This window comes from Enhydra lutris, unplaced genomic scaffold, assembly GCF_002288905.1.
Source record: "Enhydra lutris kenyoni isolate GAN:26980312 unplaced genomic scaffold, ASM228890v2 scaffoldscaffold52, whole genome shotgun sequence".
Taxonomy (NCBI): Eukaryota; Metazoa; Chordata; class Mammalia; order Carnivora; family Mustelidae; genus Enhydra; species Enhydra lutris.
Window position 1 is genome coordinate 12,478,259 of NW_019154136.1, and position 27,018 is coordinate 12,505,276.

General features: G+C 54.0%; 1 protein-coding gene across 2 annotated transcripts; it reads right to left on the reverse strand.

Annotated features, from left to right (window-relative positions):
* Nucleotides 1-308: 308 nt before the first annotated feature.
* LOC111157161 (Xg blood group) lies at nt 309-26,413 on the reverse strand. 2 transcript variants are annotated; one of them, XM_022518431.1, is made up of 11 exons: nt 26,336-26,413; nt 17,000-17,041; nt 15,528-15,551; nt 13,581-13,643; nt 12,942-13,004; nt 9,751-9,813; nt 7,543-7,593; nt 5,372-5,413; nt 4,119-4,154; nt 3,029-3,145; nt 309-945 (listed from the first exon to the last, which is right to left on the reverse strand). In XM_022518431.1, exons 1-11 carry the CDS (start codon nt 26,394-26,396, stop codon nt 929-931), a joined length of 579 nt encoding a protein of 192 aa, XP_022374139.1. In that variant the 5' UTR covers nt 26,397-26,413; the 3' UTR covers nt 309-928. The 2 variants fall into 2 exon arrangements, with proteins under 2 accessions (XP_022374139.1, XP_022374140.1); XM_022518432.1 differs by lacking the exon at nt 5,372-5,413.
* Between the last annotated feature and the right edge of the window lie 605 nt (nt 26,414-27,018).

Consider the following 27,018-nt stretch of genomic DNA (forward strand, 5'->3'; position numbering starts at 1 on the left):
TCCTTTCCCCCCAAAATGTTAGTAAAATAGAAGCAAACAGCTAGTCTGCATTTCGGATGCTTGAACATTTAACATTTCCTATTACGGGTCTTAAAAAGAAAAATCATACACTAAGAAAAAGGATAGTGTTGCAGAAAGGACAGAAACCTACAGGGGATCAGAGGGAAACTAATACGAGAGGACAGGCAAGAGACACACATCGCGATCGCTGTCCCCTATTTTCCCAGAAACCCCGAAACCTTAAGATTTCACAGGAAAAGGAAAAGCATCCTGAGGCCGCTTCCCCCACTCCTGCCCCCCGCCTCCCGCCCCCGAGACGGCTTGCACTCGAGCAACTGTGCATGTACAATCCCAAAACCCAACCTCGGTGTGTGCAGGTTACGGGCAGGGGAGGGAGGGTTGGTCGAAGCCGTCCCCAGGGCTGAGAATCCCGCATCCCACAAGAGCCAGACCGGCGGGCACCGGCGGGCGCCGGCCCTCGGATAGAGACTCAGCCTGGGCCAAGCTTCCCCCCAGAGCTTCCTGGAAACCATCCCCCCACCCCCAGTGGTGTTCCTGATACCCCAGAAGAAGACAGCACCCGTGTCCTGGGACCTGCACTGTGCTTTGGGGAGACACACATGGGTCACCCACATGCACGTCCTGCAGGCCGAGGTAGCGCTGGGAACCCAAGCCAGAGACGGCATCTATCCACAGGCGCGATCAAACCATCAGAGGAAGGAAGAATCTTTGTTCGACCCGAGGAGGAACCCAGTCATGCTCATGAATGCACCGTGTCCTGCGGACTGGGGATGCTTTCTGGGCCAAACCGAAGTCACGTCAGTGCGGCGGGTGACGTCGACGACGAAAGGAAGTGTCCCAGGAGCGGCCAACGGCATTCCTGTCTACACCAAGCATCTTCCCAAGCGACCGCTGGGTCTCCAAACCCTCACACGTGTGCTGGTTCTGGAAGGGAAGATGGGGAACAGCATGTCATACCGAGGGTGAATTGACCAACTATGTCTTTTTGGGAAACAGCTAATTTTTGCACAAACCCCCATTTATGGCTGGGGCTCCATTAACCTTCAGAACCTCAGAAGCAGGAGCTTTTATTACTTGCAGTCGAGCAAATAAAGCCAAAGCGTCATGCTCAAACAGTCCACCTGTCGCCCTGTATGTGGCCCCAGAAGTGTGTCCCCAGAAGGTGTGGCAGCTTCAAAGTGGGGCTGTTGCACATGTCCAGTTCCACAGGTTGCGCACTGCAACGCATTCCCCTCCAACTTGCCAAGACAGAGTGTCACCCGTCTTTCAGCCAACAGGGGACCTCCCGGACGCAATGGCCCAGCTGGGCAAAGTCGGTGTGAGGGGGTAGAGTCAAGCCCTCTGTAAGGCTGAGACCATCCCCCACATCCACGTCTTGGACGAAAGCCTAAATGGAACCACCACGGGTCATCTGTGCTGGACGGTTTGCAGGCCTGGCAGCTGGCAAGACCAGGTAGCCCCGGCAGGAGTCCTGCCCGTCTTCGCAGGGTCCCCTCGTCCTGTGACAGTAGGTGTACCTGACTGGGGTCTAAGGACTCTAGTTTTAACAGACGGGCAGGCAAACGTGATGTCCGTGGGACCCAGGGACATGATCCCTGAAGAAGAGGTAGTGGAGGGGACGTCTGAGGGCTCCGTCAGTGAACACTCAGGTCATCATCTCAAGGTCTTGGAACTGAGTCCCTCATCTCATGGGGCTCCTTGCTCGTGGGGAGCCTGCTTCTCCCTCCCCCCTGCACGTCCCCCGGCTCCTGCTGGCTCTCTCTTGTCCTCTCTCAAATAAATAAATAAACTCTTAAAAAAAAAAAAAAAAAAACAAGAGTCACTGAAAAACTAGTCGGGATGTTTCTCTAGTCTCCAAAGAAGCAAAGAGAGCATCCAGATGGGAAAACAAAACAAAACAACAAGAAAAAAAAAACAAAAACAAAAAAGGGCACCGTCTGATACACAGGGAGGCCATGATCCCTACCGAAAAACAACACAAAACAAACAAACCAAAAACAAACAAACAAACAAACAAACAAAAGAACAACCCAATTCAGGTCTACACTGACGGGTTCCGAAATGCCCGCGTATCCGTGTGGAAGGAGGAATCCAAAGTCACGCATCTGCCATGTGTCTGTGATGATCCACGACTGCCCAGACATCTGAGGGGTTTTTCAGAGGCTCAGTTTCCCCCCCAGGCTTTTTGGGGTGGGGAGTAGGGTGGGGAGTGGGGGGCGGGTGTGGTGTAGACCCGAGCTCCCCAGTGTCTGCATTTGGTCAGTACTGCCCGTCCGCCAGCAGAGGGAGGCCCTGAGCAGGTTTGGGGATTTTCAAGCCTCCCTCAAACACCCTTCTGCAGGCTTCCTTAGGGATACAAAGGAGACCGGGTGAGTGCACCCCACACACCCCAGATGGAGTCCTCCCTGGCTGCCTGCTGTGGGGACCACAGCTCAACACTCCCTCAGCTCGTGTCTGTCCCCTACAACCCCCTCTCTGTCCCTGGACCCTCCCTGCAAACAGGTCTTCAGCCCAGGACCTGCCACCTTCGCCCCCTAAGGAGGTGTGATTCTCCAAACCTAGGATCCTGCATCCCACCCCCCAAAAAGATCCTGAACTAGAAAGCCACAGGGGCCCCCCACCCATTTCCCGGGGGAAATTTTGCGGGAATTCAACAGAAAGCCTTCCAAGTCTATCCATCCATACTTTTGTTTTTGGAGAGAAACACAAACACGGCAGGTGCAACCGAACCATTTCCCGAGTCCCTTAGGATCAAGAGAAACGGTGTCAGCCCAGCTGATGGCAACCCCGATAACATTTCAGTCTACGTGAGAGACTGGCAGAAACACCCACTCTTGCCAATCCCAGAGCTGCTTAAAAAAAATAATAATGAAAGGAAAAGGATTCCCCCTTGAAGACCCAATTTAACACCATATCCTTAGGTGACACTGCTCTATGGGGCGAACCCAGAAAGAACCCAGCCCAGCGACAGGCTCCAGGAGGTATCTGCACAGAGCCCGAAACTTGCCATTTGTCCTCAAACAGTTCCTCATTCGGTTGCGTTGGCAGTAACCGGCCGCGGCACCCACCAGCGTGACCACCAGCACGGACACGACGGGAGACACGATTTTCGCTACCGTGTTACCTGCGGGATGGAGACACCAAACGGGGGCTCAGAAAACACACAGCGACCGAGGGCGGCGAGCATTGCAAATTATCCCATAATCTCAGCTCGGGGTCTTCCCGACCTTAAATGCACGGGGCCGGGGGTGGGGGAGGGGAACATAAGTATAAAAATAAAGACAAAGAGGGGTGCTTGGGTGGCTCAGTGGCTAAGTGATTAAGCCTCTGCCCCCTCCCCACCCCAGTCTGGCATCGGTCTCCCTGTCTCGACGCAGGACCCCATACGTTCCATGCAACTGCCTGTGCGCCGCCTTGATTTCTCTCTTGGGGTTTGCCCCTCCAGAGCCCCAGCTTGGGTGCGAGAGGAGAACAGAATGGATGGATGTCCTCCCGACACCCAACACAGCCAGGCAGCAAGAAGCTACCCGGAGGCCGTGCATGCGCACCGGGGCGCGGGGGCTGGAAAGCGCGTCCACGCGTCCTTCTCCCTGAGCATCTACGACACACAGAAGCCGGGCGTTGAGGTGGGGAGCGCATTCAGCCTCAACGCGAACCCTAGATGGCTAAGAGGCTGCATTCTTGAAGCAAGGTGTGACCAGCGTGGGCCTTCTGGCCTCCACCCGTGCCTTGCCTGACCTGCTCTGGGGCGGGCAGTGCATTTGTAGGGCGCTTCCTGAGGGCGGAATGTCCACACCAACGGCCCATTCCCCTTCTTGGTTTCCTGTTCGTGCGCTTGCTCAAAGTCATGGGAGCCCTCGGTGGCGCGAGGACAGGTCCACCAACTCCACCCTGCGCCCAGAGCCTTGAGGCATCCTCCAGCCCGAAACCCACCCTCCTCTCTCCTTCTCTGAGTCCCCAGGGACCTGAGCCGCCCAGAGAAGCAGACCGCGTTGCTCAGGAGTTTCCCAACCGAAGAGCCACTGGTCCATGAAAACCCCTGTGGGCCCGCCCAAAGCATGTTTTTATTAAAGACGGGGGTTGCACGGAGCCATTACCCTGTGGGTTCCCGGAGGTCGAGTATCCGTCTCCGCCTGTAAAGGGGAAGGCACACGGTCATGGGTTTGCCCAGCAGAGTTTCCACCGCCAGGCGCCGCGGAGAGGCTGGGCAGGCAGCTAGAAGCAACGGGAAGCGCCGCAGACGGAAGGGGATCTCCGAGTGCCTGCGGGGAGCTTACCTTCTCCTGGAGGAGGGGGCGGACACAGCCTCAGGAGGGGTTGGCCGGGGCTACATCCAAGGTGAGGAGTGCCGGGGGGCAAGGTAGGGACGAGGCAATGCATTTTTCACTCCCGGGGGGCACGGGATATGCGCACACGTTTGCAGGCGCACCGCGCACGTGCACGCAGCCACAGTCATGCTCGTGCGTTCGCGAACGGGTGCATACACGCGCGCCGCCACCCATGCGCACAAGCACACACTCACATTCATGCATGTGCACACCTGAACAGGCGCGTACACGCACACCTCCACCCACGCGTGCCCCTTCATCCATGCTCGCCTCTCCACCCACACGCACGAGCGCGCACTCGCATTCATGCTTGTGCACACATGGAATCATGCGTACATGCACACTGCCACTCGTGCACACGGCACCACCCACGCGGACGCCTCCCACCCCCGGGGGCGTGCACACCTCCACGCAGGCACACCACATGCGAACACACCTGCAGGCACACCACATGCGAACACACCTGCAGGCACACACAAGCCCCACATATACAAACGTGCTCACATCCACCTGCACACGCACACACAGTGCACACAGAGAGACACACATCTTCATGCAAATCCATATGCACAGACACGCATAGACACACACATGTGCACACGAGGAAACATGCCCGTGTGCGTTACCAAGTAGACACGTGTGCGCAGCCACATGCACAGGAACGCACACGCGTGCATGGACAGACGATGCACACATGCACCCATAAATGTCTACCCTGGCACGCACCCATTTGCACGCGCACACACACACAGGCACACATGTTTGCGCACAGGGGAGCACGAATGCACGCGTGCACACACACACATATTTCAGTTGCAAGCAGCGCTTACTTACTCCCTGGTAAGAAAGTAAGGTTTCACAGCATGCAAAGGTGTGGACGCGAACCAGACCCAGAGGGTCCGTTCATTTCCACGCCGGAGACAACAGCAGAAGCTTCCCGCCAGCGCCCAGACGGGGTGGGGTGTTAGTTCTCCCCAAGGACAGTTTCTCCGCACGCAGCTCGTTAGAAATAATTCCTTTACCATAATTATTTCCGTACGAGTTGGGTCTAGAGCGCCCTCCTCCTGCAGGACAGAAAGAGCACGTGAAACGGAAGAGAACCCTCCAGAACATTTGGCGATACCCCTCAGAAAACCAGCACAAGCGGAACTTCCAGGCCAGCCTCCCCGTGCAAAGGGAAGGAGCACAGTCACCACGGAGCGGCCACTGACACACAGGGAGCAGCAGCTGAGGTCAGCCTGCAGGATGCAATGGCTTCCCCGGACGCCCTCTGGAACCTGTGGCAAATGGGGCACACACCATGCTCGCGCCCCAAGACCGGGGGCTGGCCTGAGCTCCCGTGCAAACACGCTTTCCAGGAGGCCAGCCCGGGGCGTGCCGTGGGACAGACCATAGTCATCCTGGCCATTGAAACAGAAAGATCTCTGGCACCTTCTTCTCACGTCTGGAGACCCATTCCTCAACAAAGGTATCAGATGACAAACGAGATGCTTGATGCCAATTTTGTTAACTTGGAAGCGGGAGCGTTGCTGCCGGTGCCGTTTCAACACGGATGGGTCATTCGAGGGACTGCCTCTTCCGAATGGGTGATGGGGGTAACAGGTTGAGCCGTGTCCCCCTCCCCAAAATTTATATGTTGAACGCCTAGCTCCCCGGGACCTCAGGACGGGACTGTGCTTGGAGGTGGGGTCTTTAAGAGTAACAAAGTTCAAAATTAAGGTAAAATGAGGTCACTAGGATGAGGTCACTAATCTGTTAGGCTTGGTGTCCTTTCTGCAAGAGGAAGGGGTGTGCCCAGTACATTCCGCCACCTCCAGGGAGAAGCTGGGTGACATGGTCACCTGCTACATGAACCCAGTCCTCGGTACTAATCTGAGAGCTGACTCAGCCTGGTGCATCTCAGCGCCACAGAACAGGGGTCCAGGCACAGACAGGGCTGGATGGTTTTTCTGCATTTGGAGAGAGATCGTTCCCCAAGAAATAGTGACATGGGATCAGAGTCCTGGCTCATTTCCTGGGGGAAAAATGTAGGTATTCTTAGGGCTCCCAGGAGCACTGCTAGACAAGTCCTGGGTTTCCTGCTTATGAATCCAGCAAAGAACAAAACAGCAGGCTCTGGAAAGGACCCTCCAGGAGGGAGAACCTCCAGAGATGCGTGCATGGGGTAAACACATTCCCAGATCAGGAAACCTCCCTGGCCTGGAGGGATGTGGGGCATCATCTGACCCTACAGTGTTCCCCATGCCTGTTTATCAAAATACTGGATAAGCTTTAGTCCCAGCATTTGCAGGGAAAGAGGATGATGGGGGCATCACATTGGCACACTGAGTTTAAAACAGACACCTCTTGGGATGCCTGGGTGGCTCAGTGGGTTGAAGCCTCTGCCTTCAGCTCAGGTCCTGATCTCAGGGTCCTGGGATCGAGCCCCACATCGGGCTCCCTGCTCAGCTGGGAGCCTGCTTCTCCCTCTGCTGCTTCCCCTGCTTGTGCTCTCCTGTTTTCTCTCAAATAAATAAATATTTTAAAAATTAAACAAAAATAAAATTTGTAACTGTGTGTGCCCACGGACCCACAAAAAATAAAATTTGTAACTATGTGTGCGGACAGTGGTTCCCCAGACTTAGAGCTGCGACATATAATTAATGTCGAATCACTATGGTGTACACCTAGACTGGATACAATGTTATGTGTCTGTTGTATCTCAATTAAAAAAAAAAATCAATCCGTAGCATTTCATTGTCCCAGTGATGATGTTTTGTTCTTGGTCTTCTCCCTTATGGAAGCAGGGAGCGTCCGAGGGCTTTGAGATCTGCCAATCTGAGGGCAAACAGCTCAGTGCAGACAAGAACCCATGAATCGCTCCTGCGGACTTTTCCTTTTTGGCAGAGTCGGCCCCCGTGAAGTGTTTTCCGTTGGGGTAAGTCAGCCGCCTCCAAAAAGTCCCCGATGCGCTGAATGTTGTCCCCCCTGCAAGTGCCGCTGCCCGTTGCTCTGTTTCCCACTAACCCAGACGCCGGGGCCCCTGGAGAGCAGGACGCAGCCAATCAGAGGGTCAGCTCGGAGAGGTGGACGCCAGCAGACAGAGCACCAACGTCCGAGACCCCAGGAAGAAGCTGAGATGAGCATGCAAGGGGGAGCCCTGCAGAGATGACCCCCACCCCACCATGCACCAGGGGCCGGGGGCCGGGCGTACCGTGCGTGTTTCCAGACCCGTCGTTGCTGGGGTAGTAGCTCCCACCTCCTCCTGCAGGAGAGAAGGTTCACGTCAGGGATGCTCTGCTGGGAACCACGGGGTTCCTGGTGATGGCCCCAAAGCCATGCCCACGACCCAGCCCTAAGAGAGCTCCACAGGGTGGCAAAGAGTGGGGACCACCAAAGCATGTCCAAGGCTGCCTCCCTCAAGTCACAGCTTTCTGGAAGGACAACGCGCGCCAAGACAGACCCTTATGGCAGGCTCAGTGCCTTCAGAGAGCACACGTGAACCCTGAGAGCCTTATGGGAATGCAGATGTGTCCTTCTCCTGCACAGAGATCCAAGCAGGACTGGTCACCATGACCCAGAAGCACCTGTATGACACGGGCACACTGGGCGGGCAAACCCTATCATGCACGTCCTTTCTTACGGACCAGGCATTTTTATGGTGGCTGGTCATGACCGTCACAACCTCAAAGGCAAAGCTGTTTGTTCCCAGTGCTGAGCATGACCGAGAGAAGCGGCACATATACTCCGCGTGTGCAGACCACACAGGTGCCTCTTGGCCAGGTATCGGGGCCGAGTCCTCACCTCTTCCGAAACACGTCACGCATGACAGAAGAGAGGAGAAACCCTGCGTACCTGACACAGAGCCTCACGCAGTCCAGCCTGGAGCCTGGGCCTGCAGAGGGCTCTGTCCCGACTGTCTGCACGTTGGTTTATGTATGAAAAATTCTCTGCAGGTGTCCCCAGTCCCATGATAGAACATCTGTCCCACTAAACCTTTACACACACCTGTGTACGTGTGCATCAGCGTAAATCTGGAAACATGACTCTATGCACACACGTGCACCATAAATGTGTATTTAGGGATGTAAAAGGACAGCGATCATCATAGAAACACACATAAAAATATACACACGTACGTGTCAAAGTATATGAATACACATGAAGATGGATATACCCACATACATATGCAGAAGTAGAATAGGGGCACCTGGGTGGCTCAGTGGGTTAAAGCTTCTGCCTTTGGCTCAGGTCATGATCCCGGGGTCCTGGGATCAAGCCCCGCATCGGGCTCTCTGGGCAGCGGGGAGCCTGCTTCCCTTCTCTCTCTCTCTGCCTGCCTCTCTGCCTACTTGTGATCTCTCTCTGTCAAATAAATAAATAAAATATTTTTTAAAAAGATATATAGAGATATGTGTACATAAAGGACCATATGTAATGTCTATAAAGCGATCTGTACATGAATATTAAGGGATATATTCCTACGACAAGATAGAGACATGTGCATACAAAGATGTTTCTATGCATGTGACTAAGGGATACATGATAAGCCACGATGTGCAGAGACGTGTACAGACAGGTGCATTTGGAAATGTCTATAAAGGGATCTGTACATGAATCTAAAGACATAACTACGCATTCCCATATACAACGGATATATGCATCCGGATATATACAGACGTATGTATACAAAGGTCTTTATATAATTGTATATAGAGGCATATGTATATAAGATATACAGAAACATTGTATGCAGAGATGTTTCTGTAAGTGTATATAATGGATACGTGCGTAAGTAAATCTAGAGAGAGACCTGTATATAGACAGGTGCATGTGCAAATGTCGATAAGGGTATCGTACATGAATATGGAGATACGTAGATATGTACACACACATATAAGGCATACATACCTAAGTGAAGATATACAGAGACATACGCATGCAAAGATGTTTCTATAAATGTATATAAAAGATACAACATAAGTAAATTTGCACAGAGACATGCGTACAGACAGATGCACTTGTAAATGTCTCTAAAGAGATCGTGCGTGAATGTGGAGATCCTTGCAGAGCTACGTGTCTGTAAACCCATACGCCTTGCAGGATACCCATATGGACAGACGTGGCGGCAGAAAGGCACGTGCACAGCTGTGTGCAGACTATAAAGGAATGCACACGTGGGTACACACATACACACGCACACACGTGTACACAGACACGGCCACCACTTGGAAGTCCAATTGGCCCCACGGCCAGTGTCGCCCATAGCACCAACCTCCAGAGGGGACAGGTGCGCGGAGCACGCCATCCAATAAGGCACGGGATGCGGACACCCCGTACACCCCGTCCTCCACTCGAGGCCAGCTCTGCACTTAGGCCTCTGTGCCATGCCCCAGTCTAGTGAGGGAAGTCATGGGCATACCTGCGGGCGGCTTGGGTCTGGGCGGGTAGCGGCCGTCATCCCGGTCGGTGTTGCCAAAGTAACCTGTGGAGTGAAACACAGACCAACCCTCAGAGCCCGTGCAGACAGCGCTCAGTCAACCCCAGCCCACGCGCAGCTTATGGAGAGCGGGGCCGACCCCTTCCATGAAGCCAGGACACTGGCACCAAACTGCAGGTGTCCCCAGTGCCATCCAGGTGGGATGACATCCTTCCTGTGGGACGAGCGTACGGGTGGTCCAGCAGCCTGGGGAGGGTAAGTGCATGGATGGGCCCCTTATGCTCTGAGAGCTGAAGGGAGATACAGAACGCAGAGGAAGACAGTGATCCATCACCTTTCAGACCCCCAGACCCCAGGGCCTTTGCACATGCCCTCTGCACTGAATGCAGGCTTCCATTCCAGTCTCAGGCCCTGCGCTAAGACCACCTTGACCCTGGCTGGGACCCCGGAGCTTCCACACTGTCCCACATTCGTTCCTGCCCCACAACCATGCCGCTTGGTGACTGCTGTAGAACCAGCCTCCGCACACAGCATGTGCTCACGTACACACTTTGGCACTCCTCTTCGCAAGCGGAAGCTACTGAAAAACTTGGAATTTCCAAACAGACCTGAGCTGACGTAAATGAAGGTGTTTCTGAAAAGCCCGTAAAGATGGGTGCTGGTTGCCGGGGAAACCAAGCGCCCCCATGATGAGCGGGTCACAAATGGCCATCAAGCCACGTGTGACCTCTGGGGATGGGAAAGACACCACAAGATGAGTTAATCCCAATGACCCATGATTTAATCAATCATGCTAACGTGATCGAAGCCTGCCTAACACCCAAAAGGACTGGGTTCAGTGAGAGTCGAGGTCATGCTGAAGGGGAGATGCTTCCCCTGTCGCTCCATGGGGAACACAAGCTCCCATCCGGACCCCTCCAGACCTCATCCCATGAACCTGTTAACCCAACAGCTTGTGCATGTCTTTCATCAAATTTACCATATGGTAAACCAGCACCTGTGTAAGCCACTCTAGCAAATTAATGGAACCCAGAGAGAGGGTTCTGAGAACCTCCAATCTACAGCCAGATGTTCAGAAGCTCAACCTGCATTTGCCAAGTATCGTCTCAACCGGGGACAGTGTCCTTGGACTGAGCCCTTACCCTGTGAGATCCGGTGCTATTTTTGGGAAACAGGAGCATGGTGATGCGTGCTCCCCAGAATTTCCCTGCCCTTTTCTGAATAAAGTTGCTTATATCGGGAGCCAGCTTTTTTGGGGAATTTTTTGGTCAAAATAGAAAGAAATTTAATGTGCACTTGGGTCCCCAGAGGTCCCTCTTGGGTTCAGTGATTCCCTTTGTTAACATTTTCCAGGCACCAAAAGTCCTGACCCTTTTCTGGGGATGCCGATATATGAAGGCTGGTGAGAGGGCCTGACCTGTCCGCGGGGGCCATTGCGGGGACATCCCGTGTTTGCAATCAGAAGAAACCTCGGGGCCTTGAGAGGTGGGGGCCAACCTATCTCCAGAGCCCAGCTGCAGGATGTGTTGCCCTAGGATAGGGGGTGCTAAGGGGGTGTCAGGAGGCAGCAGCAGTTCCCATGGCCAATGATCACCATCCAGAAAGGAAACTGTGTATCTTGTCTAATGGCTCTGGCCACAAGCCACAGCCTGCCCACCTTCCAGCTGCCTCCTATGCACCCACAGGGACACAGGTCCCTTTGGAGACCCCAGCCCTCACATCTGAGCTGGCCGGTTGCTAATGCCATGAAAATGCGCACCGCTAAGTTCAGCGCTGGAAAATGTGCACGCAATGGAAAATCCTACAGAAAGTGTCCACCTGCTTGGAAAACCCTACAGAAGGCATCCACCTTCTTGGAAAACACCACAGAAGGCATCTACTTGCTTGGAAAACCCTACAGAAGGAGTTCATCTGTTTGGAAAACCCCACAGAAGGTATCCACCTGCTTGGAAAACCCAACAGAAGGCATCCACCTACTTGGAAAACTCTACAGAAGGCATCCACCTGCTTGGAAAACCCAACAGAAGGCATCTACCTGCTTGGAAAACCCTACAGAAGGAGTCTGCCTGCTTGGCAAACTCCACAGAAGACATCTGCCTGCTTGGAAAGCCCAACAGAAGACATCCACCTTCTTGAAAAACTCTACAGAAGGCATCCACCTGCTTGGAAAACAGTATGGAAGGCATCTACCTGCTTGGAGAACCCTACGGAAGGAGTCTGCCTGCTTGGCAAACCCCACAGAAGGCATATACCTGTTTACTGCTCCCAGATGGCTGAAACCTGCACGTTTTGTCCCCAAGAGCCAAGACAAGGCCCCAGAGATGCACGTAGAGGGGTTTGGGATGCCCTAAGCATCCTTTAGCAAAATCTGTCTGCATGACCCGCCCATCTCTCCAAACAACCTTCTCTCCCCCACAGAGTTCCAATGCCCCCTGCCCTCCCAGGGCGTGTGTATAGGACTGAGCTACTTGGAGCCCAGATGACCTCCAAGGGGACCTACTCAGGGTTTGGGAGACCATCTGTAGTCACCCTGCATCTCTTTCCCCTTCCCTCTATTAATGAGACCATAGTTGGTCCCTGTCCTATCTCTTAGAAACCCCCATAGAGAAGCCTGGCTGTCCATCCTGGGGTTGGATTAAACTGTCCAATTTCTCTCAGGAAGAGTTGCTCCATCAGGGACGCCTGCCCAGAGCTGTGGGGACCGCTGGGAAAGGAGCTTCCGGAAACCTGTTCTGCCATCCAATAAGGGCCAGCCACCAAAGACATGGCGGCATCTTCAAGAGGCTATTATGAGGCTCTGGAGAGCTCATGATTTCCCATTAATTTTGCTTCAAGTGGGCATCTCCAGAAACATCCATGAGCTGAGACCAGTGTCCATCATGACCCCTCATGAACACCATGGAGGAGACAGAATGCCCCGGCCAGGGATTTGGGAAGGGTACGGGGGATTGTGTAGACCATTCCAGCCAACCGAGTTGAGCGTGTGCACTCTGATGGAGAGATTTAGGGGGCTGGGTCTTCTGTCCCCAACATGGGAGCAGACTGCTAGTAAAGCAACTGCTGGGCATTCGAAAACCATTGTCACTTCACCACGGAGGACAGAATTTCAAGTGGGTCAATATGGATGGTGCATCCATTCCCAACATTTCTAAATCCAGGATTAATACACTTACCTCCGCCGCCGTCAGAACCGCCGGGCTGAGGGCGAGGGTGTGGCCTCAGCTTTGGGTAGATATCTGTCGGAAAGGAGCATGGGGATGTGAGGAACACTTCAGGAGGCCCTTGACGTAGCCCAGCCTCACGTGGTTCTACGTGGTCGGGTTTTAGGTTTTGGGTGCTATTGGATCACCAGGGACTTGACTGACAATGTTTCCTTTTATTTTATTTAATTATTTATTTTTTAGGAAATCTATGGGAACTGGGTCTACCAGGTTTTTGAAGCCAAGGAGACACGGAGGGTCAATGACTTGTAATGCACGGCGCACACAGGGGGGATTTATGAGTAGGAGATAATATGGAGCCTGCAAACGAGCGGGAAAGGAACTTGTCCTCAGCATCACTAAAAACCATCACGAGAACATACAAGACCGTCTGAGCACGTGGTATTTTCCAGAGCTCAGAGTAAGGGGAAATAAAATGAGTGATGTTGGTTTGACCTTCCGGCCCCCTCCCGCTTAGGAGTGCGACTCCGTTTCCTGCTGAGGGAGCTGCTCCTTATTCCAAAACCAGCCTGATGACCCCCATCCCCGTTAAGACAAGGCAGGCATCACAAAACCAGGCTGGAAGGGAGCCTGAGGGCTGAGAACGCTTACTTCCACCGTCGTCCGGCATCCCGGGCTGCGGGTGGTACGGCGGTTTCGGCCTTGGGTAGAGATCTGCGGGGGAAACGACATTGCATTTTCAGTGCAGAGAAACAGCCTCCTTCACGAGCAGCCTATACAACAAGGACGTCGTGCAAGTACCGATTTTCTATCTTATTCACATTTGCTGCTCACGGTGTCACAGAGGGCCACGGACCCGCTGGACACGACTGAGTCGGCAGACGTAAAATCTGAAAACTACAACTTAAAGGGAAAAACACACAAGGGTGCGTGTACACACACACACACACGCACGCACGCACACACACACACGCTGTTCCCTAGAAGCTCGCTTCTATGGTGAAGATGGTGCCAGAGTTCCAGGCTGCCGACAGGTGCCGGCCTAATGGTAAGGATCAGCGTGCAAACAAACAAACAAAAAAGCCAAAAAAGGCAGAGAAATTCTCCTGGTGTATTTTTAAATTGATGTCGATGCTTTCTTATTAAACATGGTCTTCTCCTGGTTGTTGGTTATCTCTCTCTCTTTTTAATTTTAACTATAGTATTTACTTATGTATAATATATATGATATTATGAAATGTGCTATATTATATATTATATACAACTGTATGTTAAATGTATGTTAAAATTATGTTATACAAATATATTAAATATATTACTTGTTTTATGCTTATTTTATACATGATTTAATAATGTATAATTTAATAATTTAATTATTCTATACATGATTTAATAATATACATGTATTTTGTGTGTGTGATATAGGTAGTGTATATATATAGTATATATAGTAGTAATATATAATTACATGCTATATAATATAAATATATTGTTTGCTTTACATATATGATATATGCTACATGATATATATATTATATATAATTCCAATATGTTATATTATATAAATACATTACTTAATTTGCATGTATGTCATATATGCTATATTATATACTACCTAATATGCATAATTATTTATTATATTTCATTATGTGGTACATAAATATATTAGTTATTTTATGTACAATTTATTTTTTTATGTTTTAAAGCACTTTATTTGTTTATTTATTTTAGAGAGAGAGAGAGAGAGAGAGAGCGGGCAGGGGAGGGAGAAGAAGGGGGACAGAAAAGAATCTGAAGCCGTCTTCACCCTGAACATCCAGCCCAATGTGGGGTCGACCCCATGACCTTGAGATCATGACCTGAGCCGAAACAAAGACTCAAAGGTTAAGAGACTCAGGCTCCCAGGTGCCCATCATATATAATTTAATAATCTATGTGCTCTCTATCATTTATGGTATGTGTGCTGTATGTGTGCTACAGAATAGTTATAATTCCATATTTTATTTTATTATACACTATATCATTTATTTTATGTACCATTTATTTTATATATAATTTATCATGTATTTTATATATCATTTATTTTACATATCATTTATTTTATATATCATTTATTTCATATATAATTTACCATTACCTATTTTATATCACTTATTTTATATATAATTTATATATATCATTTATTTTGTATATTATTTATCATGTATTTTATATATCATGTATTTTATATATCATTTATCATTATTTATTTCATATCATTTATTTTATATATAATTTAAGAACGGATATCACACGTATCCCTATGTGCTATCTAATTATATATCACATTATAAAAAAATGTCTGAAACACATCCTGTCTGTATTATGGAGGCATAATCGACACACACGACTCGGTCCCTCTGCCCACGTCCGAATCTACTTAGCCCCCAACCCCAAAGGTCCCAGCTACCACACATTCTTTCTTTCTTATAGGGAGAACGTTCCAGACTGGTGCCCCGAGCAGCCGTAGGACACGCGGGTCGGCGCGATGAGCCGTGCTGCTCCTACTGGCCGGCTGGCCTCGTTGGAGACACGTGGACGCTGCACGTTCCGACTCACCTGAGTTCGGCTTCTTGGTGGGCTCTGCGGACAAAGAGGGGAAGCGAACCCGGTGAGCCTGGAGGATGTGCCGGAGCCCCCACAAGGAACCGTGCACACCCTCACAAAAGGTGAAAACTTGAAGGCAGGGAACAGGATGTGTTCCGAACACGTGTTATTTCGGGAAGGGGGTGTAGACAGAATGCACCTTAGGCTTAGAGCAAAGCCCTTCCGGAGGTGAGGGACAGACACTTTGCACAAAGGCCGACTTAGCCGAGAGCCTCCAGGGCCCGTGGCCACCTTCCACCAGGAAAGTGGCCACATCTATGGCGGGCAGAGGCAGGGGAGGCAAAGACAGGCAGACAGAGACGCTTTCTGCTCCCACAACGCGGCTTCTGTCTCTTCCTTTCACGTGTGTGTTTATTCATTCAACAAACGCTGAGTGCCCACGTGTCTGGGAGAGTCTAACAGGGATGCACACAGCCCCCCAGGCGATTGCACGACGACGAGGCCAGCCTTTGGGGACGTGGACATCGGGCGGGCAGTGCTCAGGGGTGCAAAGCACAGTCTGGGTGAGCCTGGGAGTGGGGTCTGCATGCACAGACCAGGGGGACAGGAGCTCAGAGGAGGGAGGACGGACAGGGTGAGCGAGCACGGACGGGACTGCCGCGGTGCACAGTGGCTGGGCTGCTTCCAAGCAGACGAGACCACGTGCTCAAACTCCCCTCTGCAGTTCACATCACATGTCCTCAGTCCATCCATCAGCAGGCAGGTGCCAGCGGTCCTCCCTTTCCAGGGCCGCACCAGATTCCTTCCGTGCACGGACCGTGGTCGCACACCTTCCAGCCACTGTGAATGGCTCTGCTGCCCCCGTGCACGGCTGTCCACGAGCATGCACGTGTGGACATTCGAGTCCCTGCGTGTCCTTGTCGTAAGCATCTCCCCAGGATGGGAACAGCGGGGTCCTCTGCCAGCGCTGCTTCCAATGAGCCACAGCCTGACCCCTTCCCACAGCCACGTGCCCCTTCTCCGTGTTTTCCATCCCCTCGTGCCTGCCGTTCAGACTCACCTTTGGAAGATGCCACCCAACGCCTTGAGTGGGGGCTGCAACCATCCACCCTAGGGCTACCCTGACCTCCCAGCGGTGCAGACCGGGAGCATTGCAGCCTGAGGACCCCAGTGCAGCCTCACGGGGGAAACAGAGTCTCCACCTTGGCACACGCCTGCTGCCCAGCTACACCGGAATCCAGACCCTCCTACATGGTCCAGGAGCCAAATAGTCAGCTTTCTGGCAGCAAGAATGGGCAGGTGGGCTCAAACGTGGTGAAGACAGGGCGTGGGGGTCTCTCCAACCCCATGCCCCCTTTCCGGGGAAAGCAAGCTGCCCCGTCGAAGGAGGCCGATGGTAAACCCGCTGGGGAAGGGACCCCAGATCCCCCAGCAACCACCAATCTGCTGCAGAAGCAAAGCCCCCAAGAAATACAGTCACTCACCGGGGTCGTCGAGAGCGTCAGCCAAATCGAAGTCACGCTGACCTGTGAGGGACACAGAGGGCGTAAGTGGCGCAGACGGGAGGTGTCAGGGGCCCAGGCTCCTGGCTGCTGGCGGGTCCCCTTGCCCCGTGCGTCCACGCTAATCAGACAGGGGCCTCGGCGCAGAGGTCAGCCCACGGCGAGAGCTCAGCGGACGGTCAGAGCGTCTCCACCTCCCCGTGGGGTTGTCCAACGAGTATCTTGTCTTTCCCAGCAGTCGAGGCCCTTCACCCAAGACGCGTCTTCTGGGAGATCCTGACGTCATCGCTCTCTTCAAGGAGGACGGCATCGTCCCAGGATCTCAACTCCTTCCAGCTCCCGAGCGGACCACGGGCGTGTTTCCAACACGCCGAGCTCCCGTGCACTGTGCAAACACCGCTGGGTGCTGGGTGGGCGCCAGTGAACCCGGTCAGCCCTGCCTCCCAGCTGTTTCAGGGGGACAGGTGCATGAGCACCCTGAAAGGGAGAAAAGAGAGGCAGCGGGCAATGCACTTCTTAGGTGAGCACACCTGGAGGTCTTCCCGGAGGAGGTGATGGGGGCGCTGTTTCAAAGGTGCCCGTTGAGGTACAAGACGGACGAGAACGAAACACCCCTGTAGTCAGACAGCAGCACGTCTGAGACAAGGTAAGTTCCCTCCCCTCTGGGGAGAGAAATGGACATTGTCCACGGGGCTGAATGGGGAACAAGCGCCGTTAGCCCAGCCCCCACAAAGTCAGCCAGATCCGCACAAAGAGATTTACAACGGCCCAACACTGCCACCGGGACCAGCCAGCTCCACCCTGCTTGTCCCTCTGCTCCCAAAGCCGCCGTTTGGGACACGTCCCTGCCCCGACTGTGAAAGGGACACAAAACCAGCTGTTTTCTGCTATTTAACCCCGAGCCCAAGCCTCCCCTTGCGCTCGGGTGTTACTTTCGCTTTGCAAACTAGGCCTGACAACAAAGCCTTCCCTGACCTCTGTGGGGAGTCCCAGCACTGCCGGAATTTGGTGAGATCCGTCCCCAGGAGCTGGTCCCGGGCCCCATTTCTGGGTTCCCGGGAAACGCATGGGCAGATTTCTGGGGTCTTTTCCTTTCTGTGCTCAGACACACGGGTGTGCACGCCCGGCCCGGCCACAAAGCAACCCCTCGTTCTCCAGGACCTTCCCCCGGAAGCCTTCGCAAAGCTCTCTGAACCCGGCCCTCCTCCCGGAGCTCAGACGGTTCTGAAGCTTTCTGGCTTGCAGGGAAACGGTGAAAGGAATCTGGGATCTGGGCAGGAGCTAAGACCCTGTTTCTGCTTTTTCGCTGCTTCACCTTGGAGACGCTCCGGGTGCGTCATTGTGCATGGGGGAGGCGGGGAGTGTGGGGTCTCCAGCTCTGGGCCCTGCGGGACGAGGGCTCCCGTGTTTTCCAATCCCAGGGTGCTGGTGCTGGGCTCCACGTCGGGCAAAACTGTGAAATTCTCTGTGTTCCTTCACCCAGCGACCCTTATCCATGTGCATTTTCTCTAAAGAAAACCCCAGATCTTTCAAATCCACAGAGAGTGGCCCCCAGCTGCCCCAAGCTCCTCTCCTGCTCACGGAGACTCTCCTTGCCGCTTGGCTTTGCCCCTTGCGCTGCTCCCAAAATTCCAAGAGCGTGATCAGAGGATGTTACCACTTCTGGCCCATTTGAGTCCCCTTTTTGGGCGACGACTTTTTTTTTTTCTTTTTTTTTTTTTTCCAAACAGCTACACGGAGAGAATTTGCCCATTAAACGCGCACATTTGGGCGGCATAGAGCGCGTTCCTCTGGGGTGCGGGGAGGGAGTGACCACCGGCCTCCATGTCCAGAACACTGCACTGCCTGCACAGGAGACCCATCGGTAGCTGGTCTGCAGCCCCCTCCCCAGACCCCCGATGACCACAGACCAGGAGCCGGTTTCCGGGGGCCTTACAGGGAGAGACAGAATCATGCTGGACCCTCGGGCAGCCTCCGCCGCAGCCGCGCGCTCCTTAAAGGAGACCGGGCATCGGGGACAGGGTGACGCCTGGACGCTGGGTGGCATCCCCGTGCAGCAAGCTTTGCTGGCCAAGCGCACACCTCTGAGGGGCCTGGAGGCCGCGGTGCACCCAGCAGCAGGCCCCGCAGTCCACATCGGAGGCCCCGGGGGACGTGCCCCCCTGCAGAGCCAATCGCACGGCGCCGCTTCCCACTGTGGGAGGCGCGGGTCCCTCCGTGCGCGCGTCTGCCTGACCAGGGTCTGCTTCGCAGCAGCCAAAGCCTGTTGCTCGCGCAGGAATAGCCTGGCCCCATCGGCTGCCCCCGGGGCTCTCTCTGGCCGCCCTCGTCCAGGGTGGACGCACGGGGCTGCGCATCAACCCCCTTGCAGGGCGGCTGGGGACGCACACCCCCTTCTGTGCAGCTCCCGTGGGCAACCCCCTGGTGCAGGCGCTGATGTTCAGGAATGACCATGGTCCTGCTGTACCGGGGCCTCGTCCCCAAAGTTCCAGGCACCCCCACAATAACCCCGCGCCCAGCAAGCTGCTCTCAAGGCCTCTACCACGCCTGTTGTCCCAGATAAGCGAAGGCCTCTGTGTTATCTGCTCGGACCGCCCAGCCCAACCGCTGATCCGCCTCTCTGAATGCCTGCGTCCAGGGGGCCGGAACCCCATGCGTGGGATGTAGGATCCCTGACAGACAACTCCGCCTGCATTAATGGCCAGGGCGCCCCCTCGGTGCCTTTGCAAACCTCCCCAACTCTGTGCCCCCTCCCTTCTCACCAGCACGGTGGCCCAGATGCACGTGCATCCCGAGCTCTGGTGGGTGGAGAGGAGGACCGGGCATGAGGCAGCCACATCTGGAAATGTGGGGTTTGCCGTACCAAGGCTGGTGTGTGAGTAGAACTCATGCATGCATGGAGGGGAGGGTCCCCGGGACCTCTTGCATCAGTTGTGGACTCTGGCCAGTATCAGGAGCCCGTGGAGGGAGCGTCCACTCCTGCAAGGCAGGGGGAACTGGCCAAGCACCCAGCGCTCTCTGGGGCGACTGTGGCCATGGCGTGGCAAGGGTCCCCATGCAGTTCAGATCCTAGCTGGGCTGGGAGTTCACTCGGGCTGACGAGGCTGCTCCTGGAGAGACACCCAGAGAGGGACGGTGCTCACGAGGCCATCGGCATTATTTTCCACTCAGAGCACATGACGTGACTCATGTCCCAAGACCTGTTTCTCATCTGTTTTCTCCTTTTGCTTAGCAAGCTCGGGGACTTTTAATCAAACCCACATGTGCTGGATCCGGGACCCGGGGGGAGAGTAGCATCATGTGTCCTGGGGTTGTGATGCTGGCAATCCCGCTGGGATCCCGGGGATGTGGGCTTACGGTGGCTCATGCTGGTGGGAGGCTGACGGTCAGCGTTATACACAGCAGCCCCTCCCTCCACCAAAAAAAAAAAAAAAAAAAAAAAAAGCTGTTTGGGTTTTTGAGTAACAATTGGAGGAGAATGGTCATCTCCAGGAGCCAGGAACCAAATCAGAACGCCAACCCCTGTTGCCCCCCCAAGACTCCCACCACTCCCTAGTACCCTCTGCATGCCCTGAATTTCTCAGCTACGACATGGACCCTCGACTCCACATGACCCACGGAATCCTCAAACAGCAAGACCGTGCTTGGAAGAATCATCACGGCATGCCAATGCCATGAGGGTCCCCGTTGCCCGCGCGGCCACGAGCGACCTCCACGAGAGCCAGGAGCCACGCCCAAGCCCACGTCCGAGCTCCCCCTGCAACCACAGAAATCCTGACTCTCTACTGTATCTGCATCGGGTCCAGGAATGTATGCGTCATTTCTTCACATAGGATTTGACTGATTTCCCCGAGTTGTGGGGCTAATTGCAAGCAGCCTTCAGGGTCAGTTGCCACCCGATGCTTGCCTCCCCAAGGCTCCCGTCTGTGGGACGTGTTCCCTTCCTTGATGCTGCCCCTCTCTGGGGATGTCGCTGGAGCAGGGATGCGCAGAGAGCCAATCCTGACTTGCCTGAGGCCAATCCTTTCACTCGGCTCCATTCTTAAAAATATATATATTAATGTACAGAACACATATTTTTGGAGCTCTTCCCCAGGATAGGGAAAATTAACAGTGCGTGTATTAGGTTTGCACGGACAGTGACAAGGAGTCCAGGGTGGGGTGCCCAGGTGGGTGGGGGGTGCATTGCCACCGGGCTCTGCGTTCTTCCTCTGGAACAGCTGTGCCTAAATCTGTAAGAGTTTCGGGGTGCTTCCAAGGTTTCTGTTTTCCTGCAGCCGCAAGGGTTACACAAGAGGTCTGGGTTCTCAGGCTGCATAGCTGCATGCCCGTGGAGGGACACCAGGAGGGACTCTGTCCAGGGACAGCAGTGCAGACCCTCTATGGAGATGAGACGGTGGTCCCTGGAGCCCCACCCCACCCTTCTGACCCTGCAGCTCAGGGCAGTTGAACGTCTCCTGGAAGGTTAACCAGTTGTCCCGGTTCCTAGCGTCCCCAAGTCCCCTCTGGATGAAACCCCTCCAACCTGACAACATGCACAGTCCCAGGAACGGAAAGTACTTGGTCACAAGGGACTAAGGGATGGTCATTGGTGATGAAAGGCAAGACATCTGTCGTGAAATGCAGACTGTCTGACAAGGCAATATTGGAGGCTGTGTCCTAGACCTTCCCAGGGGGACACGTGCACATGGACCTCCAAGGACATGGGTGACACACAGCCTGTGCTACCACAGCTCTGGGTGTGCCTGAGAGCTGCATTTCTCTCTAGCTCCTTGGGGAGACTGAGGCTGCGGGCTGTGGGCTTCCCATCCAGTCCTGGAGGGTGGAGGCTGATGCCTCCTGAGGCCTCCCTCCTGGGCGTGTAGACCCTGTGTGCTCACAGGGCCACCCCTCTGTGCTTGTCCACATCCCCTCTTCTTAGAAGGACCCCAGTCCTATGGGATCAGGGCCACCCTAGTGACCTCATTTTACTGTAATCCCATCTCTCAAGACCCCCACCTTCAAATACAGCCCCATTCTGAGATCTTGGGCTTAAGGCTGCATCCTATGAATTTTGAGGGGACACAGTTCAACCCGTAACAGACTTAAACCATAGAATCACCACAGACTTCTGCTGGGATGGACGGGAGGCCCTCACGTGGCCCCAGTCCTAGGGGGGAAAGAAAGGAGATTTTCAGCGGAGCTGCACGAGGACAGGCCGTGTACATTCCTCAGCCTCAGAACTTCTGCCTCCACGCCTCTCAGACCCTCCTGGGCGTGCGTATCAGCCTATAATCCTCTTACGAGCAGATTCTGGTTCAGCAGGTCTGGGCGAGGCTGAGACTATCATTCTTAGCAGCTCCCAGGGGGTGTTGGAGTTGTTGGCCGCGGGGACCATACTCTGTAGACATCCTTCCTCCCAGCTCTATCCAGGTCACGGAACCTCCCAGGATCTGAGAGATCGTCACCCCTTTCAAGAAAATAAGAGCCAAAGAAGAGCCCTAGGCTGTTTCTTCCCATGAGTAGGAGGGAAGTTAGCTTTGGGGGCCTTGAAAACGAGAGAGGCTGATTGACATCATCTGGGGTGGGGACACTAGATGCTTCCCTCGTGACCTGGGTAAGAGGCAGGAGCTCACCAAATTCCTGACACAGGAGGACCACCTACAAATCCGGGAATGCATCCAGAGTGGGGCTCCAGGAATGGATGGTGGGGTGGGAGATTCTGCCTCTTGACCCCACCCCCTCCAATCCTGATAACCACCACCCAGCAAAGTTCCCCAACTACCTCCCCCAGGGATCACCATTTGTCCAGACCATATTTTATTGGGATCCACAAGGATAAAAACAAACTATCAGAAGAAAATGTTTTGGGAAAACTCTTGAGAATGGTTTGCTCCAAGGTCGCCTGGGAAAGCCGTCGGAACACTCACAGCAGAAGGCACAATGCTTTGCGAGCTTTGCCCCCTCGGTTCTCAAGGATGTGGCAATTTCTACAGCAGCTGTCCTCACCACAGGGACACCTTCTTCAAGGGTGTAGCTCAAGGTCATAGGGAAAGCGGGGATGCTAAAAGATTTAACAGACCTCGCTCCACTCCACTCTAGCACCAGAAACAAACACAGGAGTTATTTCTGACGACAGAGCTGCAGGAGACCCAGGGGGCTGAGGACAGGCACATTGGAACCCTCCAGAAAACCTGCAAACTTGGTGTCTCAAGCAGTGGAAGTAGAAACATGAAAACATCCCAAAAGTTTCATATTTTGTGTCAATGAGGACAGGCTTCAGTGCTCAGATATTTGGTCAAATGCTAGTGTAGACGTCACTGCGCTGGTATGCGGTCAATGGGACTGCCATCTGCAATCACATATTGGGAAAACACATCACTGTTGGTAATGTGTGGGTCTCCTCCATCTGTTGAAGGCCTTAAACGCAATGAGTAATGTCTCCTGGAGAAGAAGGGAGTCAGACTCAACATGGCAGTGTTGTATCCTAGCTGAGTTGCTAGACTGCCCTGAAGGTTTTGGACTTGCCAGCCACACATTGCCCTGTGGGGCAATTCCTTACAGTCTATTTGAGTCTATAGATTTATAATGATGATAAGGACAATGATCATAGATAGATAGGTGGATGGACGGATAGTTAGATAAATGATGGATGGATGATAGATGAGTGGATGGATACGTACATAGGTGGGTGGATAGATGGATGGATGGATGGGTGGATGGTTGGGTGGGTGGATGATGGATGGATAGATGGGTGGATGGATGGATGGATGGATGGTTGGGTGGATGGATGGATGGATGGATGGTTGGGTGGATGGATGGATGGATAGGTAGCTAGGTGGATGGTTTGTTGGATAGATGGGTGGGTGGAAGGATGAGTAAATGAGTGGATGGATAGATGGATAGATGGATGGATAGAAACATAAATGATGAATGGATGGATAGGTCAATGGATGGATGGATGGATACATAAATCATGGATGGATAGATGTACGTATGTATAGGTGGACAGACATTAGGTGCATAATACTTAGATCCATACGTCAGACTCAGGCTGATGGAGACTCTCCTGCTAACATAAGATTTCTCAACCTGAACTCCAGCAACGTTTGGGGCTGGATCCCTTTCTGACACGTGCAGCAGACATGGGGTGGCCTCCTTGGCCTCCACCCGTTTGAGGACACCACCTGACCCACTGACAGGCATGACCACCAAACATGACCCTAGATATTGTCAAGTGTCCCCTGGGGACAAAGCAGCCCTCATTGAGAATGGCGGGCTGCAGCATGTCTGCCTGGGGGATGTCCCTTCTGGTCAGGCCATGCTGGCTGTGGATGCACCGCTGAATGGGGAGCCCCAGAGCAGCTGGCCCCTCGTGCCACGGATCCATGGGTCTCCACCCAAGGGTAAAGCAGATGGCCCAGTGCTTACTCATCATCCGTCCCAGGGAGCCCTGACTCTGCACGGCGTCACTGAACCTACAGGTCCCAAGCCCCACCCACATACCATAGGAGCATATCAAGGGGGCAGCACCTGGCCTGGCATCTTTAATCCAGCTCCCTCCCAGATGACTCTGCACAACAAGATGGAAAACCACTGCCCGACATAGCTGGGCAGGTTCAGCTTAAATGAGACTCATCTGGGGCTTGGCCTTCACACCCAGAGACCAGCTAGATCAAACGTAGTTGAGGGTCCACGAGGAACGAGGCAGAATTAAGGGAGACTCTTGGTTGGTTCTGGGGTGCAGTCAGCGTGGGCTGGAGTCCCGTGGCCCAGCGTGGCCAGGCCTGTTGCCTCGGGCACGGATCCCACTCTCCACGTATCAGCCAACCACAACGCCCCGCAGAGCTGGGTGCAGCACAGTAAGATAATAATACATTATAATAACATATATACAAGATACTCTATGTTTAGGGGAGAAACATGCATAAAGATAGGTACTTCCTTCTTTCTCGACAGACCCAAACCACAAGCTGGCCATGGCAAGTTTCATTTCCACTTCTGCTTCCCGACGGCAGAACCTGAGGTCCCTGATGGAACCCTAACCCATGCCTCAGTGTACCCATCTATAAGGCGGTGGCAAGCACGGCCCCATCATGGGGCTGCGTGAGAATCCGCTGGGAGGCTGATGCATGCGTGGGGAACAGGACACGAGGCTGTTACGGAAGGAATTTGGTACCCGTGGGCCAGGGCTGCGGCCTCGCCAAGCACACCCGCCAAACACCCAGCGGACGTTCCCACCGATGCCCGAGGAACCGAGTGGCTCCTGAAGGAATTTGCCTCCCTCGTTCCTGAAGCATCAGATGGACGGCACTGTGCAGGTCTCATTGTCCCGAGGGGTACGCTGAGCCTCCCAGTGTCCCCACACAATGACAAGATCAACTCTGGGACGTGCTTTCCTAGAGGTCGGGCTGGGTCTGGAGCTGGGCAGCTCCGTGTTAAAACCAGCATCTGCCCTCCAGCTCCTGGTAGGATGAATACGGGGACTGGCTGGTCCCTGCCCAGAGGAGCTCCTGAATGTGTCGCACACCGGGTGAGATCGCCCGCTGACCCTCACCTTCCCACAGGCCCCCAGACAACCTACGCCCTGTCCCTGGACACACCCCGAACAGGAAAAACAGGACGCACCACGACAGGGACGTGGGAACACAATCCTGCCTTCCTAACCTACAACACGTCCCAACCCTCCATCCCACCCGCCTCCCCATGCTTGCAAGGAGACCACGAAAATGACCAGAGGGGCTGCTTCAGTCCCGTATCTCATGGGTTCCAACCGTTCCCAGAGAGCCTCTTGCCCGGCCCTCCTACAAACAAACACCCCCTCCCCACCCCTCCCTGCATCTGGGACGCAGCCGCGATCTCCAGTGGCAGCTCCCCGCATAAACAACTCCCATGACTTTCTTTTGCAACCAAGAAGGATCTCCTTTATCCAAGAAGCACAGAATCCAAACCCGCGTGCCAGCTCTGGGTTTACCCGATGAAAACTGGCCGAACTAATCTTTTCCATCGGGAACAAGGACTTTAAAAGACCCTCTGCCCCCGCATTGAGCTTAAATCACGGAGTAGGACGCCGGGTTGGAAACGCAGAGCGGAAAGGCTGAGAACGCGGCTTGCTTCCCAGCGCTGTGGGCCTCCGTTCTGCCGTTCTGGGTCCGGGTTCTGGGCTCCAGAGCAGCCCGCTTTCCCCTCCGCCCTCTCAGAATCCACCAGTCCCGTCTCCTCTAATCGCGTCTGGCAACTTCTCCCCGTTTTTCAGCAGAAGCTGCTCAGGAAGGAGTTTTGAGAAGGAACCAGACAGCACCCACGGCAGCTCTCCCTCGGGGCCGAGTCGGCTCTTACCTTGCACATGCGCCAGGAAGCCCAGCACCGTGACCCAGAAGAGGCCCCAGCAGCTCTCCATCCTTGGTGGCAGCAGGAAGGAGCCTCCTTGACGGCCGCAGCCCAGCGGCGCGTGAGATCCGGCCTCCCGAACCCCACCCTCCGTGTGTTGACTTCCTGTCTCCCAGCTTGGAAGGAAGGGAGGCCAAGTTCCAAGCGGAAAGTCTGAACCGAGCTGCAATCTCTTTGCCAAAAGCTAATGGGGCCCGTGCTCAGATGACAAACCCCACAGCCTGGGCGGGCGAGGCCCGTGTGTGCACGCTGGAGGTCGTCCCGGGCCTCTCCAGAGCAGGGCTCGCTGGCCGACGCTCAGCACATTGGGGAGACAGGCACCACCTGACAGCAAGCGGCCTTCCCCGCTTCGGGAAGCCGGCACACCTGCTCGACAGCTCTGCTTCCTGCCGGCATGGGAGGTGCCCCGAGATCAAAGCTTTGCCAACCCTGAGGCCGGGGACGACGCTCCCTGCCCACAGATCTGTGCGTTCCAAGCTCCCTGCGTCCCCACAGGGGGATCTTAGGACGAGCTCATGCATTCGTCCCACAAACACGGGGGACACAAACATCTTCTGAGCAGGCCCACATTGGGTGCCGGGATTGCGGTGGCGAGGAATGCATCATTGTGGACAAAGAGGAGGGGACATCGA